The sequence below is a fragment of the Haemorhous mexicanus genome, chromosome 2 (assembly GCF_027477595.1).
Source record: "Haemorhous mexicanus isolate bHaeMex1 chromosome 2, bHaeMex1.pri, whole genome shotgun sequence".
Classification (NCBI taxonomy): Eukaryota; Metazoa; Chordata; class Aves; order Passeriformes; family Fringillidae; genus Haemorhous; species Haemorhous mexicanus.
Window position 1 is genome coordinate 11096033 of NC_082342.1, and position 17209 is coordinate 11113241.

At 37.1% G+C, this 17209-nt stretch overlaps 1 protein-coding gene across 4 annotated transcripts in view; it reads left to right on the plus strand.

The window, feature by feature from the left end:
• USP25 (ubiquitin specific peptidase 25) overlaps positions 1-17209 on the plus strand; it is an 88359-nt gene that overhangs the window by 42682 nt on the left and 28468 nt on the right. For all 4 annotated transcript variants that reach the window (XM_059872914.1, XM_059872922.1, XM_059872928.1 and 1 more), the window contains 5 exons: positions 6776-6862; positions 11445-11582; positions 12457-12533; positions 13321-13394; positions 14830-14978. In XM_059872914.1, coding sequence (XP_059728897.1) covers positions 6776-6862; positions 11445-11582; positions 12457-12533; positions 13321-13394; positions 14830-14978 — 525 coding nt within the window. The remainder of the gene's footprint in view (positions 1-6775; positions 6863-11444; positions 11583-12456; positions 12534-13320; positions 13395-14829; positions 14979-17209) is intronic.

A 17209-nucleotide genomic window follows, 5' to 3' on the forward strand; every position in this document is an offset into this window, starting at 1 on the left:
TATTTTCTTCCCAGTTGGCAGCTCACTACTTGCCAATATTGTTCTTCTTTAAAGCAGCCTACCACAAGTATCTAACTTTGACATTATTTTGTGTTTCTTATTTGTCATGATGAATGGAAAGGATTGTGATGGATGATGTGGTAGTGCATTAATACCAAAATGCCTAGTATTATATTATTAAATGTGGACATTTATACATTGTACATGGGTCCCTTGCTTTGCTGGGCATGCAGTGCAAGGTTGTAGGCTGAAGAACATTCAATGTTCAGTCCCCATATGACTTAGAATGGTCATTGATGGAATATTTTCTTTCCACTATTTTCACTGTGGAACAGCCTGAGGCAGGGGCTGGTGGGGGATGTGATATAAACTGCTCTGTAGAGTTTCATGGGCAGAGCAATAATGATGTTGGAAATCTAGTTTCTTACTTTCCATTCCTCTGTCACTCCCTCTGTTTCTCTGAAAAGTGAACCTGTCCCTTCCAAATTCAGTCATCCTATGATATTTGCTGACAGGGTATTCCTTTTCTTCCTTTTTGTGCTTTTATAGTCTCTGGCTTCCTCAAGTTGCTTGTCTGATATTTCAGACTCTTACCTTGCATTTAATGATTTGTAATATTGCAAAATTTGTTGTGAAGGTATGGAAAGCTTTAATGGATCATGGCTTTCATTTTGACTCATAAGTAGTTGCTCATTTAATTAAAATAAAGGATACAGGATGCATTGTTTATGTGTGTTATTTAAATTTACATCGCTTAATTTAGGCAAGAAGCTGAAAACTAACCATGTAAGGAAATGTTGGCTGTGATTTTTTTTTTTTTGTCCTAACATTTTTTTTTTTCTTGCTTTGACCATGTAGTAGAGGAGTGGTTGGATGGCATTTCTTAGTATGTGCCAAGACACAAGCATAAAGTGAATTCTTCTGGACACATATCATACTTAGCTGTCTTCTGAATTGTAGTCATGTTCTGAGTTTGTTGCTATAAACAAGTAAATGTTCTTTAAATGCAGGCTGGTAATTCCATGGTGAGCTGTTTGTTTAAAATGTTGACTTAACCCAAGCCTGCTTGAGGTCTTAGTTTGACTTTCAAGCTCAAACAGTATGCAAGCTGTTTTCCATCTTCTTCCATGTCACACCTCAGCCTTCTGAAGATGTAAGACATGATAGCTTAAAACTGCAAATTGTGCCTAGGTTTTCAGCAGTTTGGAATGCTAATTGGTTGTTGGTTTATAAATAAAAATGTCCTTTTAGAGGTACTTTCCAAAGCTTTTGAGACCTGGGATTGAATCTGTGGTTCTCAAATCTGTGATTCTCACTACCACTGTACATGTTCAGCCATCAGGCAGTGTCATATCTATCTGTAAGAGTTTTTATTTCAGAGGGGAAGAGCAAAAGAAAACTCCTCTTTCTATGCTTTCACAATGTAGTTTGAACAGGAACCTGCTCAAGCCCCAGCTTTGAAGTTGCTTTGTTCACTTCCCTTCTGAATTCTTTATGAGAAATTTTCTAAAGAATGAGAGAGAAGCTTTGGACTCTGCCAAATCCTCAGTGTATATAAAGAAGCACAAAAGTATGTTTTGGATGACCTCCTAATTTTCTTAATGCCTCTTACTAGTCTCTGTTCTGGAAACAGGATTTACCACTTAACAGGAATAATACAGAAACAAGTGGAGAGTGGGAGACAACCCCAAAGTTATAAGGAGGAGCAGGGTAGAAGGGAGCATTGTGCCCAGCAGAGTAATTGGTGCAGTAGCAACAAGCAGCTGCTTTATGGACTTTGTTGTGAGAAAGTACTTTGAAGAATATGAACCAAAAAAGGAAAAATAATCAATAAATAGGAAAAGTCTGGAAAGCCTTAAAGAGGAGAGAGAAGTGATTCTCCCAGATTAGAACCAAAGAGTGGCCTGGGTTGGATAGGATTTTAAAGATTATCTGCTTCTAACCCCCTGCCATGGGCAGGGACACCTTCCACTAGACCAGGTTGCTCAGAGGTCCATCCAACCAGGCCCTGAACACTTCCAGGGATGGGACCTGTGCCAGTGCATCATCATATTCACAGTAAAGAATGTCTTCCTAATATCTCATCTAAACCTGCTCTGTGAGTGTGAATCCATTCTCTTTTTGTCTTATCACTCCAGGATAGTCTTTCTCCATCTTTCCTGTAGGCTCACTTCAGTTATTGGAAAGCCACACTTTAGGTCACACTGAAGCTTTCTCTTCTTCAGGCTGAACAATCCCAATTATCTCAAGATACAGGGATATAGAGTCCAAAAGGCTTGCAAGTTGGTGAGAAGTGGACTCAGCTGTCAGCTGCTTATATTTTTGCAGTTTGGAGCTTTGGATGCTAATATTTAATCAGAGAGTATTAAATCACTAATTTGTGCAATATTTAGAAATACTTTTACTTTGAACCTTTGTGCTTCAAATATTGATAACTAGTAAATTTCAAATTCTTCATTCTCTTGGAGGAAACATGGCAATGCATGCAGGTACATTCCATAGCTCTGTGTTTTTCTTTGATTTGAGTTATTAACATGAATCAAATGTTAACCCTAATAATACTCAGTCTACCCCATTAAAACTGGCTCTATATACCTTAAACCACCAAAATTGTTTATAAAGTGAAGAACATAAATCTAATTTCTTATGTTGGCAGAGGCAAAGTATTCCAAATAATATACTTTATAACATAGGGCTATATTTTTGCTTTTTATTATTAGAACAGTAATGATTTATTCACTATTTATGATTGCTCTCTGCTTGTTACACAGAATGTAGGTAGATATGGTCTTGGCTTTGTGGCTTTAAAGAAAAAATGAAATAAATGTCAAACTGAAATGCATAAAAGGCTGCAGATGACTAAATGAGGAAAATGGGTGTTGTGCTGTGCTAATACACATAAATTTTCAACTTGTACAAGATCATTTTTAGCTAAGTGCCAGTACCCAAAGGAATGTGTTTAGGAGCTCTGTAGGAATGCATGCTTTTCTTTTCCCTTGCCAAGAGTTGCTTTTCAAGCTGTCCTAGTAAGATATATTTAGTTTTTGGGTTTCTTCCTTCTGTCCTGTCTTCCCTCTGTCTTTCCAAACTCAACTTTGCAAGTTCAATGGGAAGCTGTCTGCCTGTTCATGGTCTTATGCAAACTTGTATAAAGGTGATGCATATTAAAAATGCACAGTTCTTGTGGACATTTTTGCCTTTTTCTTGTTGGTATTTTTTTTTTGTTTTTGTTCTCAGTGCTGGAAACAAATACAAAATTGGTAGTCAAAGAGAATCAAATGTTTTCATCAATCTGTTAGTGAACCAGCTGATTTTAGTTCCCAATGTTTACAAACTTGCAAGAATCCACCAAGAGCCTGTCTGAAGCTCTGTGCAGCAGCTTGTTGGGTCATCTTGTACCTAGACTCAGAAGCAGTGTTTTCCTACTCTCTAAGTGTTATTGGTGTCAGTAACTTTATTAATTTAGGACTCTGGTGGCTTCTAATGACCTGTGTTTCTTGCCAGGCGTTTATATATTCAATATACTGACTAATTTATATTCTTGCAGCACTAATTCCGTTTATATTTTGCATCTCTGTTCTTGAATGTTAAGAATTAATTCTTTATTCAGTCAACCTAAATTTTGGCAAAGTCCTTAGGTTTGATAATCCTAGAATTTAAGGGGGGAAAAGAGATAAGCAGAGTGTTTTAAGGGAAACCTAGGCAACTTGCATTCAGAAACTGTTTGAACTCAATGTAAGTAAACATTACTCATAAAACTGAATGTTATAGTATCTTACAGTATAGAAGCTACAACTCTACCTAGTTTTCTCTGGTATGACTGAAAATGCATCATAACCACCTATAGCAGGGGAAAGCCACAATGTCTTGTATTCATTATTCAGTATTGTTAGTGTGAATACCTTAAACTGAGACTGGACTTCTGTTCTTCTGTATTCTGTTCTGACAGAATACAAGGCAGTAAGAATACTCTTTATGTCCATACTGTTTATGTTCATGGCAATTTGAATTGGTTTAACTTAGCTTGGCTCAGTCAAGTTTCCAGATGACAGCTTTTAAATGGTTTAAATGCACTGGCGGAAAAAAAAAAAAAAAGCCGCAAACCCACCTTGTAGAGAGTTTTTCTTTCATGCATAAGTTTTGCATACTTTAGTCAATTGTAAAGGTATTTGATCAAGGACAGTAGATGTGAAGTATCCACCTTTTAGATGCAGCCTGTTTTCTTGCACTGGGACTCCTACACCTTTAGTGTAGCTGAAGCCAAGTGGGTAAGAGGTGAGGTGCTTCTCCGTGCAGTGTGATTGGAAAGGAAATCTGTTAGGAGCTTTAGGCCAGGGCCAGTGTGTGGCACTTGGGCCAGGGACAGTCTGCTTTGTCTCTTGGTGGCTGCAGAAGAGCAGCTTCTGCCTCATGGGCCACTTACCCTGGGTGCAGGGAGCCTGGACAAAGTTGGCTCAGCAAACTGGAAAGTGTTTTGCCTCACCCCTGTTTGGGCCTTGGGGGTGGTTGGCCTTGGGAGGTCTCTGCTGGGCTTAGGTGAGCTCCTTTTTATCTCCTTACCTCAGGAACAACTGCAGGTTCATCACTGATATACTTCAGGCACTAAAACAGTTGGTTTCAGGCACTTGTTTACACTTACACTAGGAAATGATCTTTTTGAAATGAAGGTAGAAGTTTCCTTAAGTTGACTTAGCTCACTATAGGAGAGCTACAGCCTGACACTGTCCTGTGTGCATTAGTGGTGTTGGCAGCAGATAAACTGTGAGGATTCTGCTGTATCTCACAACAGCCATGCACATTGTAAGCTGTTCTGCCAAGAAGTTTAACAACTAAACATCTTGCGTAAGAATTTTTGAATAGTACAAGGTTGAAGAGGAAAAGAGCAAATTGGAATATCCTCTTAATTACTCTCAGGAGATTGCACAGATGGGTTTGTTCGGGTCAGTCACAGAGCATGGAATTATGTTCAGAAGACTTCTGAATTTAGGAAACTGAATTTTTGTGAAAAACTTGTTGGATTGAATGCCAGGCTAAAATGCTAAACTTGAGTACAGTTTTCTGTACATAATTTGTGTGTTTGTATTATGAAATTGGCCTGCTCAGCTTCTTGGCACTTTGATGGCACTTGGATTAGTTATGGAGAGAATTCAGCCTTTGGACATTATATTTCAGCAGCTGGTTTATTTTGTACATGAAACATTGCTATGTTTTGCTTGCTGAAGAGCCCACCAGTGGAATGCTGTTACATCATGAGACATAACTTCAATTAGTATCAGCTTCTAGACTGACACTTGAATTAAATATTAACATTTTCTGTGCTTTGAGTAAGTAAACAAAGGACTCTGTTTTAATCTCCCTTCTCTGCAAGGATGGATAAAAGGGGAACATGTATTTTGAACAGCAAAATAGGAAAAAAAGTTTGACTACTCAGTTGTCTATCTTGATTCAGCAAGGTGAGAGAGATCTTTTTTTGGCTGATGTTTTGGATACTTTTTAAATCTAAGAAGAAGTGTGACACTGGTAGCCTCTTTGTTTTGATGGGAATGCTGTATACCGGGGGGATATGGGAAAAAGTTAAACTCTATATGGGCTCTTTCACAAGGAGAATCAGTAACACAGCAGTATTTTACAACCTTTTTTTTCCCCTACCAATATGTTCCAAATTACTGGAATAAGTGCAGAGCCTCTTCACAATTTGTGTTTTACTTATTTGGCACTGTGGTGTTGAAAACCTGTTAAACTGATGTGATCTGTGACTTAAGTCTTTACATAGGTAGGACAAGTTCTGGGATCAAAGTCTATTGCTGGGGTAAGCAAACTCTGCCTTTCCAAAACAAATAGCTAAGATATGTGATGGAGTGGGAGGAGAGTTAATTATAGATTGTAAACCAAATAAAATACAAATAGGAAGGCAGATCTTTCCTGTGCTTCTCTGATGAGCATGTTTAAGGTACTTCAGACCTTTGTTCCTACTGTCTTCATCAAAATGTTCTTCTGTAACATAGTGATTTTTAGTTAAGGTGGTTTTTGTCTGTACAGAAAAGCAGTGATGTGGTTCCACAAGTTCTGAGGCCTCCAGTTCTCAGGTCAATGCATTGGACTTTTACTGTTTGCAGCCCAGAGTCATCTTGCTCCTGTACTCTCTTGGCTCCAGGCACTGTGGAGTTCTTTGTGGGTGTGCCTGCAGCCACCTGTTTTCATGTCCTAGACAGACAGACACCTGTCTATTCATGTGTCCATAAAATTGTAATGGTATCAGTCCCTTACCTGCATAGTTGTATAAGCCAGTTTCCTTACTCTAATGTGCATCCTTTAGATCTTGTAGGAATTGGAAGGGAGGACAGAATGCAACATGTTCAGCTAATGCAAGTGGAATTAGGTTGCACATGCAGAGATGTAGTCTCTGTGCACTGAGGAGTAGATGATAGAGGGCCTACAAGATAAATTTTAGATGGCTAAACAGTGTTTCTTGCCATTTTGAAAACTGACAGTTATACAATTCATAAAATTCCTGTTGTAAAATGTAATTTGCCCATTATGTAAAATTATTGTTCCTTTTATGTGATTAAGTGCAGAGTATTTTTTTATTACACTGTTTTCTTGGCAAAAGTAATTGTCTTCTGGTGAAAATATGTTTTGCAATACTCTGCCTTCTGAAACAAAACTTAAAATTGCATGTGTTTGACACTTCATTTGTTTTGCTAAGGCTTATTTGGAAGAGTTTTGTATTGTTTGTAGAAGTGCTTAAATGTTTTCTTAATTTTTTTCTTTTCAGTCATTATTTAACCTACTGGAGTTTCGAAGACTAGTTTTGAATTTCAATCCTCCTGCAAATGCTCAAGATTTACCCCGAAACCAAAAGGTAAAATGAGAAGCTGATTTCCTCTCATGGCTGATGAGGGCATTTCTGCCTTGGACTTGAATTTTGCACTGTTCTCTAGCTTATATCATTATGGGTTTTAGAGGTGCCAGTTAACAGTTCTCTGAGCTTCCTGTTGTGGATCTTACATAAATGGCATCAGCCTGGCAGCAGAGTCTGGGGCAGGATGCTGAGAGAGGCAGATCATTTCTCATGTGAATGTAGCTTGTCTTAGCAAATGTATTTTATTCCAGTTCCCTCCCACTCGGGATCTGACATTGAGCTTTCATTCATTAGCTTGTCTCTTCTGGCTTTTTCAGGAGGTGATTATAAGTATAAGTTTTCTCATGCTTATCCTGGTACTCATATAGGATCAGGAAGGGGAAGGCCTTGGCTTAGATTTCTTGTGGCTTCAGACTGGCAAGGGGGAATGGTCAGGAGTGGGGGACAAGACAGATCAGGTTTTCTTCCTTCATGGGCCTCCTTTGAGGACAGATGCAATGGGGGCCCTGTGGTTTCTATGCTATGAAAAGGGAAGGAAGAAATGGAAAAGGAAGTGGCTTTATGAAGCTGCTTTGTGGCCTGATTTTTAGCAGGGACTTATAAAGCAATGAATTTTTTCATACCCAGAAATTAGAATGACTTAGGTTGAAAAGAACCTTAAAGATTAACTACTTCCAACCCCTAAGCCAATGACAGGTTCACCTTCCACTAGTTTAGGTTGCTCAGAACTCTATCCAAGCTGGCCTTGGACACTCTCAGGGATGAGGCATCCACAGCTTCTCTGGGCAACCTGTGCCAGGGACACAGCACCCTCACAGTAAATTAGAGTATTGCCTGTTGCCCCTCTCTGTCAGATTTAAAGAAGCGAGTGTGTTGTCAGTCTGTTCTTAGTTGTTTGTCCCTCCAGGATTCTCTGGAATGTTCACTATCAAAAGTAAGAGCTGTAATTAAAGAAGCAAAAGGAGACAAAGAGAAGACAGTGTCCATTTTCTAAACCTCTGGGTATGTTCCATAAAAGGGAAGTTGAATGTTCAGTCAGGCCTGGATAATTTCTCTCCTGCCCTACCCCCTTCTTTCCTCACCGCATTCAAAGTGCAAGAGGTCACTTTTTTGGTTGGAAAGCATATTTGCATTAGGTCATGAGATGGTGTGAAAAGGAAACATGGGTAGTGTTCCCAACACAAGGTAGGGATGAGGCAGTGTATTTTAATGAGAAAGATATGTCATGCTTTACAAATAGTTGCAGTAAATTGTTTTATTTTTAGATCGACTTTCTGCTCAGTGTTTAATTTTTCATCATGTAATTTTTTTTAGTAATATTCTTCAGTACTCAGAAATTTTTTGTTCATTTTTCAGCATGGAAAAAGCAATTGGCGTCTAAAAAGTGGTATGAAATAGCTGATAACAAGCTGTTGGTTTCATAAACATCTTGCCCAAGCATTGCCACTTGCAGCTGAATGCCTTTAGCCATTCCACAGTGCTTTATTTTAGAAATTCTGACCATGACAGGCAATAAATTTGTGTGAAATGGTGTGGCACCAGGCAAGTGCATGGATTTGGGCAGAAACCTTGCTTTCTGCAGGCCTGCTAGAAAGAATCTCTGGCAGGAGTTTGTGTCCTCTCCTTTGTTAATTTACATTCCAGAATTAAGTAGCATTATTACTTGGTGTACTCATCTGTCTTATCTACAGCTGAAAAAGGATTGAGGAGAGTTTAGGATAAGGGATCGCTGCGCTAGTTGGAATTTAACGGATAGAAGACATGAGCATGCATGCCCCCAAATATGGTGCCCTTATTTCTCTGTAAGTGAAGGCAATTAGAGGCAAATTGATTCAGAGTTGTAATATAAGTTACCAGTTGGCAGTAGAAAAAAAAGTAAAGCCCTGAAATTTAGTTCCGACTGCTTACTTATTTTAAAACTACTTTGCCTCAGTTTTGGTTTTGTTTTTATTTTTATTCCAATATTAACTACCATATGTGACTGACATTCTCCAGGATCACTTTTTCTTGCTAATAAAGGATGTGTTTTAATAATCCCAATTTTTGAATACATGGGTTTACATCACGTTGTTCTTCCAGTTGATGGGAATTAGAGTTTAATGCTGGGGTCATGACAATCTCTTGATTTAGAATTAAAGCATGTGGTTGTACTTCAGGGAATATTGCAGAGCAGGGTGTTTGTTTTTTTCCCATCAATGTATTGAATCCAAATGCTATGAATAATTTGGCATGTAAACTTTTTAATCCAGAATTCATTGGTATAAAATTTTACTTAAAAAAACCCCGAAACAAACAATAGCCCCACCCTATTTGTCTCAGCTAATTGGGCTTTGATTTTCTGGATTTGGGCATACGCTTAAAATCTTCAATTTGATCTGGCTCCTTTTAATTTGAAAATAATTTGTCTTCCTTTGTTTCTTTCTGTAGAACAAATGCAGTTCTCTGTAGTTACTGCAGCTTCTTTGCTGTCCCGGTTCTCTTGGCTCTTGCTGTCACATGAACAAATCTTTTTTTTGCTGTACACACTGAGACCAGCTAAATATTTGGCCTCAGTGATATCTTCAGGAAACATTTTATTATCAGAGGAAAGGGGTTACTGCACTCTAGGTTAGCACATCCTTCCACCTGTTCTGATATTATTGTAATATTATCATTATCTCACTCTCCTGGCAAGCTGATTGGCCACAGTGGATGTTTGCTATGTATTAAATATGTAGACTGCTTTAAAAGCATTTATAATAATAAGTTATTCTGACATGTATTAAGAAATTATTTATGCAGGCAGGATAGGTGGTAAAATGGAAAAGGTCTTAGATTATGAAATTTCCATGCAGAGTTTAGTTAAAAACTTATTTTAATCTCTTTTTGTGTTGGTGCATGTACAGGATGCTTTAGAAGTGAGGGTTGCATGCTATGCTGTGTTCACTTTATCAGTTCTTGTTTTGACGTACAAGTCCTTTTGTGGAACTCAGTACCTTACCTTGGAGATTGGCCCACCTTATTTTGAAGAATTTAGGGTTTGTTCTGGTCCACAGTCATGTCTATTGCGTTAAATTGAGCTTTTTCAAAAGCAGCAAGGATTTCCCTAGTTTTAGAGAACTTTAGTAGCCTTTGTAGATATTTGTTCTGAGTAATCCTACTTGCATTGGTACTTAAAAAGCTAACTTTGGCTAAAACTCAACCAAAGTAGTAGTGTAAATTTGGGTAATGCAGTAATGTACTATGTACATTATAATAATGCTTATGTACTTCCGATTTAATAAAAAGAGTATTCTGTGGGTAATAATTTATTTTATGCATATGAACTATCAGTGGTATTGAAGCATCTTTATAAAATGTATCTAAAAATTGAAATTCCATTTGTTTTAATAGAGCACTTTAAGAAAACAGCAAGAAAAATACAACTTTTGAAGTTTGTTTCCTTTGTTTGTTGCTATATTATGCTTTAAGTATCTAAATGGGAGACTGATTTTGTTCTCAAATTAGGATGATTTGATGCTGAATTAGGGTGGCACTTGAAGTGCAGCCTTTTCTGTGAATAGTGTTTATAACTGGCAGGTATTTTGCAAGGTGGACTAGAAGAGCAAGTTAAATTCAGAGATTTACATGACTATAAGTATTTCCTGACTATTATGTGGAATACGTGGAATTCACTGTTCGCTTTTGAAATCTGAAGTAAACCATATTTTATAAGCAAAAAGCTTTATGCCTCCTGGATTGACACAGGAGTGACTAAACAAGTCTGCTGTCTGATGAGCATGTGAAATAGTTTGTCATCAAGTAATTCCAGTTTGACCAGTATCAGACATCTGTGGTGCCTTTGAATGATACTTTGTTCTAAATACAAGTGGATATTACATGGGGTTTAATTTCACAAGTATTTGCCAACTATCTACTCAGGAGTAGATATCCAATCTCTGCAGCATTGATAATCTGTGATTTAATCTATGGTATTTGTGTTTCAGTTTATTTGTTTTTCATCATGCAGGCAGAAAGAATTTCTTCTCTTCTGGAAACCAGCAAAAGAATGCCATAGTCACATGAACTGTATTTCAAAGTTGGGTAGGAAGGGGAGCAGGCTATTTTACTTGTGTCAAGAGAAATAATAAAGGTTAATTTAGACCTTAGAAGTATAGTTTCCAGGAAAAAATAAGCTTAAAAAAGGTGCTGAGTAATGGGTAGGCTCACAAGAAATTCTTCTAGAGGTACAGAGGAATACTGATTTCAATAAAATAATGCATATTGTTGCAGGGTGTTACTTAAGACTTTTTAAGTTTTGAGAGAAACATTTCTGTCCTAAAGGCAGCTCTGCTTGTCCAGTTTTCAGTGCAGGCCCACTTCAAAACAAACAGTATTGTCTAGATATGATTTCAGGGAACCTTTAGTTTCTGAAATGGAATTTTCTTCCCAAAGAACTGCATTCTTTTGTAACATTAACAAGTAAAAGGCATGCAGCATTACCTTGGTAGTACTGCAGGTAACCTTATATATTATTATGACATTACTCAGGTTATTGGGTAACATTTCTGTTCAGCAGATTTCTGTTACCACTTTGTTAAATATTTTTATTCTTCACATACAGGAACATAGGAATCTGCCTTTCATGCGTGAATTGAGGTACCTGTTTGCACTTCTAGTTGGTTCAAAGAGAAAATACGTTGATCCATCAAGAGCAGTTGAAATCCTTAAAGATGCTTTTAAATCAAATGATTCCCAACAGGTAAATTCCATGTATTTTCAATCAATTTTTTGCATGTTTTTATGTAGTCATATTGTAATGGGAAACACTTACCATAGACAACAGAATATAAAAATGTCCACAGAAAAGCAACTTCTAATTATCACAGTTTTTGAACTTACGTGGTTTCTGGTTACATTTATTAGAAAGATGTAAAAAGAAAAATTCCAGACAACAGGACTATTTTATTCAATACACTTTCTTCCTATTATTTTAGAAATGGACTAATAGTTCAACTTTCTTGCTTTTAGGATTTAGTTTAGCTTCTAAGTCTGGGGTTTTTTGAAGGAGAAATACTATTCTGATCTAATGGTACACCCAGGGCTGTACTGTTAATGTTCAAGGCCATTATACTGCTTGTTTAGATACTGGTTTGGAGGATCTAAATATTCATGTTCAGGATTATTACCCAAATCTTAATGTGCATATTCTGCTTTTTTTGGAGCAATATTCTACTTCTTCAGATGCTTTGTTTCATAGCATGAGGTTGTTTATGAAGTTCATTTAAACAATGAAGTGTTTAATTACAACAGCACACTGAATTTGGTGCTCGATGAAAGTAATATTAGTCACCACTTGCTAGATACCAAAGGGTTTGAACAATGGGATTCAAGAGATGCCTTTGGACTAGCGTGGTGTGAAAGCTGAGCCCAAGTAACAAGGATCACAGGACAGTGTCACTGCTGAGGAACACCAGAGCCACTCATAAAAAAAACAATTGTGGCATAGTCTTGGACATTGTGTGATTCTGGAACACTGGTGGAGGGGGAAGGGAATTCTGCTAAACTGGTCTTGTAAGGTGACACTTTGTTGTGTTCTGTTGCATATGTGTACTGATCACTTTATTTTTTTACAGCAAGATGTTAGTGAATTTACACACAAATTATTAGATTGGCTAGAAGATGCCTTCCAAATTAAAGCTGAAGAAGAGAGGTAAGATTTTTTTTCTCGCTCTGCTTGTTGTACATTTTAGATGAGAGAAAAGCAAACCAAATGACCAAAAATGCAATCCTCTGTTTGGCTGAAAAAATTTTGACTCTGTAGCTTGTTTTAGTTCAAGTGTGATTTTTTTTTTTTCCGTTCCATACATCAATACTTTCAGGTTTTTTTTCCACGAGTTGTCTGTTTTCACCCTCTTATTTCATGTTAGAAATCTAGCTCCATGAAGTCCAGAGTATATAGAGAGTAAAATAAAGAGGTGTTTTGTAGATAGTCAATTAGGCTTTTTTCATTTTAATGCCATTTTGCTTTTCAATCCTGTAGTTAAAATACTTCAAAACCTTGCTCCTCTTTCTCATCTCAGAAGAAAAACTCATTGTTTGCATTAGTGAGCATCTGGAAACTCTTTTGAACACATGATTTTTCTATAATGTCTCAAGAAACAGTTTTTACAAGGGCTTTGTACAGTTTAAACACTCATTATTGAATCTGGTTTGCATAGGTTGTCTTAAAATGAAACGCTTCTGAAAATTAGTTTTCAGAATATACTTTTCCCTCTAGATGTCTGAATCATTGTTATTGGCAGTAGAGGAAAGTACAAAAATCAAGAGTAAAATGGGCATAATTTCTGTAATGAATTCAGAAGTTTTTAAACTTCTGCATTCTTTCATTCTGAACTCTGAATTCGAGAAGAATTCATAGTTTTGTAAATAAAAGGTTGTAGCTTTGACTTGGATTTTTTTTTTTTTTTTTTGCACTAACACATCTCCTGTTCTTTTAGGGATGGAGAGAAACCAAAGAACCCAATGGTGGAGTTGTTTTATGGACGATTTCTAGCAGTAGGTGTACTTGAAGGTATGCATCAGAATTTACTTGGACTTCTCTGGTCATGTCTGATCTGTGCTTGTCCAAGCACACAGGTGACTGATGCATTTTGAGGATTTTAGCTACTTCTGCAGAAGCAGGTATGGAGAACACAGACATATAAATTCGTCTGTGCCAAATGGTTTGGTCAGGTATGAGACTGAGGAGAAATGCATTGAGCTGTAGGGATCCACAAAAACTGTTTTCATAACCTTCAGGATCTGAGTGTATGTTCTCAGTGCAGCAGAAGTTGGGGTGAGATGCTGAGGAAGATGCTTGGAAGAAATTATTGGGGCATTGTTACCAGAAGGCAAGATACTGTATTTCACTGAGCTGTTCTCTTGTGCTCCTTCTGATTCATTTAATGCAATTTAAAACTTCAGTTTTGGCATTTCTTATGCACAATTTCTTATATGGAAAACTCACCCTCCTAAAAGTGCAGTTTGTTGGAAAACAAGTCAGTGGAAACCTGCTCAAGGGCAATGTTGGAGAGAGTGCTAAGGAGGGAAGGGACTGTACAACAAGCTTCCCTTTACCTTATTTGTATGTAATTAGTAGATCTGCAGAATTGTACTGTTCTCTATTTCCAAAAGGCTATGAAAGTATTTTTGAGTCATTTTAATGTTGGTGATTCTGCCTCCCATCCAAATGAATGACTTTTGCATTTGAATGAAGCAGGTGTAGTCTTTTAAGTGGCTTCCAGGTTATTCTGTGACCTTGAACATGTTTCTAATGAGTTGTTGTCAGATTTCAGAACCATTCTGCAGATTTCTTGCTAGTAGCATTCTTTCTTTTTTATATTTAGCTACTTTCATCCCTTACATTCTCATTTTAACAGAGGAGATATGTAAAAATCAAACAAATGAAAAGAAACTCGGAGATGCAAGACTTGTTACTGACTTTAGCTTGAAATAAATTTAATTTCCAGGTTGAAATCACTTGTCCCCCATATTTCTCCTCATTTTTACACTTAGCAAATTATCATTTTATTTTCAGGACAGAAATGAATGTTCTCTTTTGTGGCTTATTTTTGCAAAATGTACTTATACAAAGGGCTCTTTCATACCAGCAATTCCACTGACTTTTCTGATACAATATACATTTGTGTTACGAAGCTCCAATTTGCAGGGAAGGACTTTGATTTATATGTGTAAAACTTCCCATATGTCTGTGGTGCCATGTAATTTTCAGTTTTGCTTATTATCAAAAAAAAAAAAAAAAAAGAAGTGGGCTGAAGAGGAAAACACAGTAATTTTCAATATTGCTTGAGCAACATTTTTGAATAAATTGTCTTTTGGCATATAATTAAATTCAATAAGAAAATGTGGATATTGTTTAGTGGTCTAGATCAATTGACCCTAGATAGGGTTTTTTTCAAGGTAAATTTTTGTTCTAAAACATTAACTGTTTAATTTTTCATGTGAAGGTAAAAAATTTGAAAACACAGAAATGTTTGGCCAGTATCCACTACAGGTTAATGGCTTTAAAGATCTGCATGAGTGCCTAGAAGCTGCAATGATTGAAGGGGAAATTGAATCTCTCCATTCAGAAAACTCTGCAAAGTCTGGTCAGGAGGTAAGTTAAGTGCTCCTGTGGACCTCTCTTGGGATGTTGTTGTAGTGCCCTTTATTTTTCTTTGGGTTTCATGTCTGGTTTTTATGGTTCATGGCACCTGCTGTATAGATGAGAATCCCCATTGCCTGTAAAGGCTGAGCTACTTTCTCTTTATACAGCTGGTCATGTTTCATCACAATTATTTTCAAGATGTGAAATCTTAGGAGGTTTTTTCCTACTTATGTAAAAAGTTCAGGTGTAATTTCTTCCTTGGTGTCAATCTTTTGCAGTAGTGCAATTTTGCTTCCTTTAATGTGAAGCCTAGTGATGCACACTGAAATCATCCTCCAGTCTGAAGTTCTGGTATCAATTCTGTGTTTTAGAACAAATGTTTTGTGGTATCTCTTCTACAATGAGCATACTTCCTGAAATCTAATTTGAAGAAAACAAAATCTCATAAATTTCTTGGTACAATCCAAGTTTAGTTTCTCCGTGCAAGGTGAAACCTTGTATGTACCTACTCCAAGAGCATAACTGTTCATCTTAGGAACTAAAGATGTCTTGCAGTTATAACCTGTGTGTATTCATGCATAAAATGCCAATTCTGTTATAAATGCTTGACTAGAAATGTCAGACTTGGGTGTTGTGGGTTTTTTTGTTTTGGTTTTGAGGCTTTTTTTAGGAAACAGCAGGATAGTGATGTATAGATCTATACTGTTAAGCTTTGAGTTCTGTGAAATTGTCAGCTTTGCTTCTTAGCATGTAGAAACAGAAGTGAAATAGTCATATGACAGATTGGCAGAAAAACAGGAAAAGTAATGTGTGAAGTCCTACTCTAGAAAAAAACATTGCTTCATTATTACTAGAGCCAAGTAAATTGGTTATGTGTCCCTGAAATAATCTATAGTGATGTTGCTTCTTTTAGTAGCCATGAAATATAATGCCTGAAATATGTTACAGTGTGTTGGAATGTTTGGAAGTACAAAAGGACTCTGATCTTCTTGTAGCTTTAACATGGTCTGTCTCAACTGAACAAAGACTTCAAGTAACTTTTCTCTTAGTTGATTGATATCAAAGCTTAAAGAGAATAATAAAGTGATACTCAAATGTGTTGAAAGTTCCTCAAAGTAACATCCTAGTTTTTTTTTCCTTTTTCCTACCATTGACTGTAATGGGGTATTTAGCTTGTCCATTATTAGTATTATTATTAGTATTGTTATCATGGTTCCTAAAAGCCTCAGTTACAGAGCAGAGTGTCAGCTAGTGAGCTAATGTAGGAACAGAAAAAGGAGACATCCTCTGTCCTGAGGAACTTAAATCCTGCTTCAAGAGAATTTTAGCCATGAGCACTGGAAGAAAAGGCTGTTTGTCAGTTATAATATGAAAAGACTATTCAAGACATTTGGCTAGATAGGAGAACTTGAAGTGAGCCCTGAGTCAAATGCCACATCTGGGCTATGACACTGATAACAAATGTCTCAATGGTGTCTGCAGCAATCAGAGAAACTTCAGGTGGTGGTTAGATACCCCAAACTTATTTAAATAGGTAGACTGTGGTTGATATATGTGAGAATTAAGAGGAAAAAAAAGATCTTCAGTGCTGGAACTGGAGCTGGATTTATATTGTAGTTGAGAAACAACGTATGTAAAAAAAGAAATGAGGACTATGGCTAGACCTCTGCTGAGTAGTCAAAGACAAATGGGGTAAGATGATGATAGCAGATGATAGTAAGATGATTAGAGACATGAGTAGAAACTTTAGGCTGTTAGTATGCAGGAAATGTCAAACACTCACTTATCCTGTTTCAGGGGGGATCATGAGAAGCTTTGAATGTTGCTAGGTGAATGAAAGGATCAGGAATCTGAGTCTGAGAGAACTCTATAGCAGGAAGAGCACTTGATAACAGTGTAAACAACCCTTTCAATATCATGGAGGAGTTAAGAAAACAGAACAGTTGGCAAGACAGGTAGGCTCAAGCATGAGCCAACTTCTGTATGAGCAAAATAAATGTGAGTGGAATAAGTATTTCTGCCTTCTCTGCTGGAACGCAGATAGCAAAGCTCTTACGCAGCATGGGCAACAAATAGTCTGTGTTTACATTGAAGGGAGAGGGTGGTAGCATTGGAAGACTTATGCTGACCCCCACTCTAAAACCAGTTTTTGTCATAGGTGTGTCAGTCTGCAGCTTTTTTGTATCATTATTACTGAATTTCTGCTATTGGAAGGCATTAATTTTGGGGATTTCTGTTTC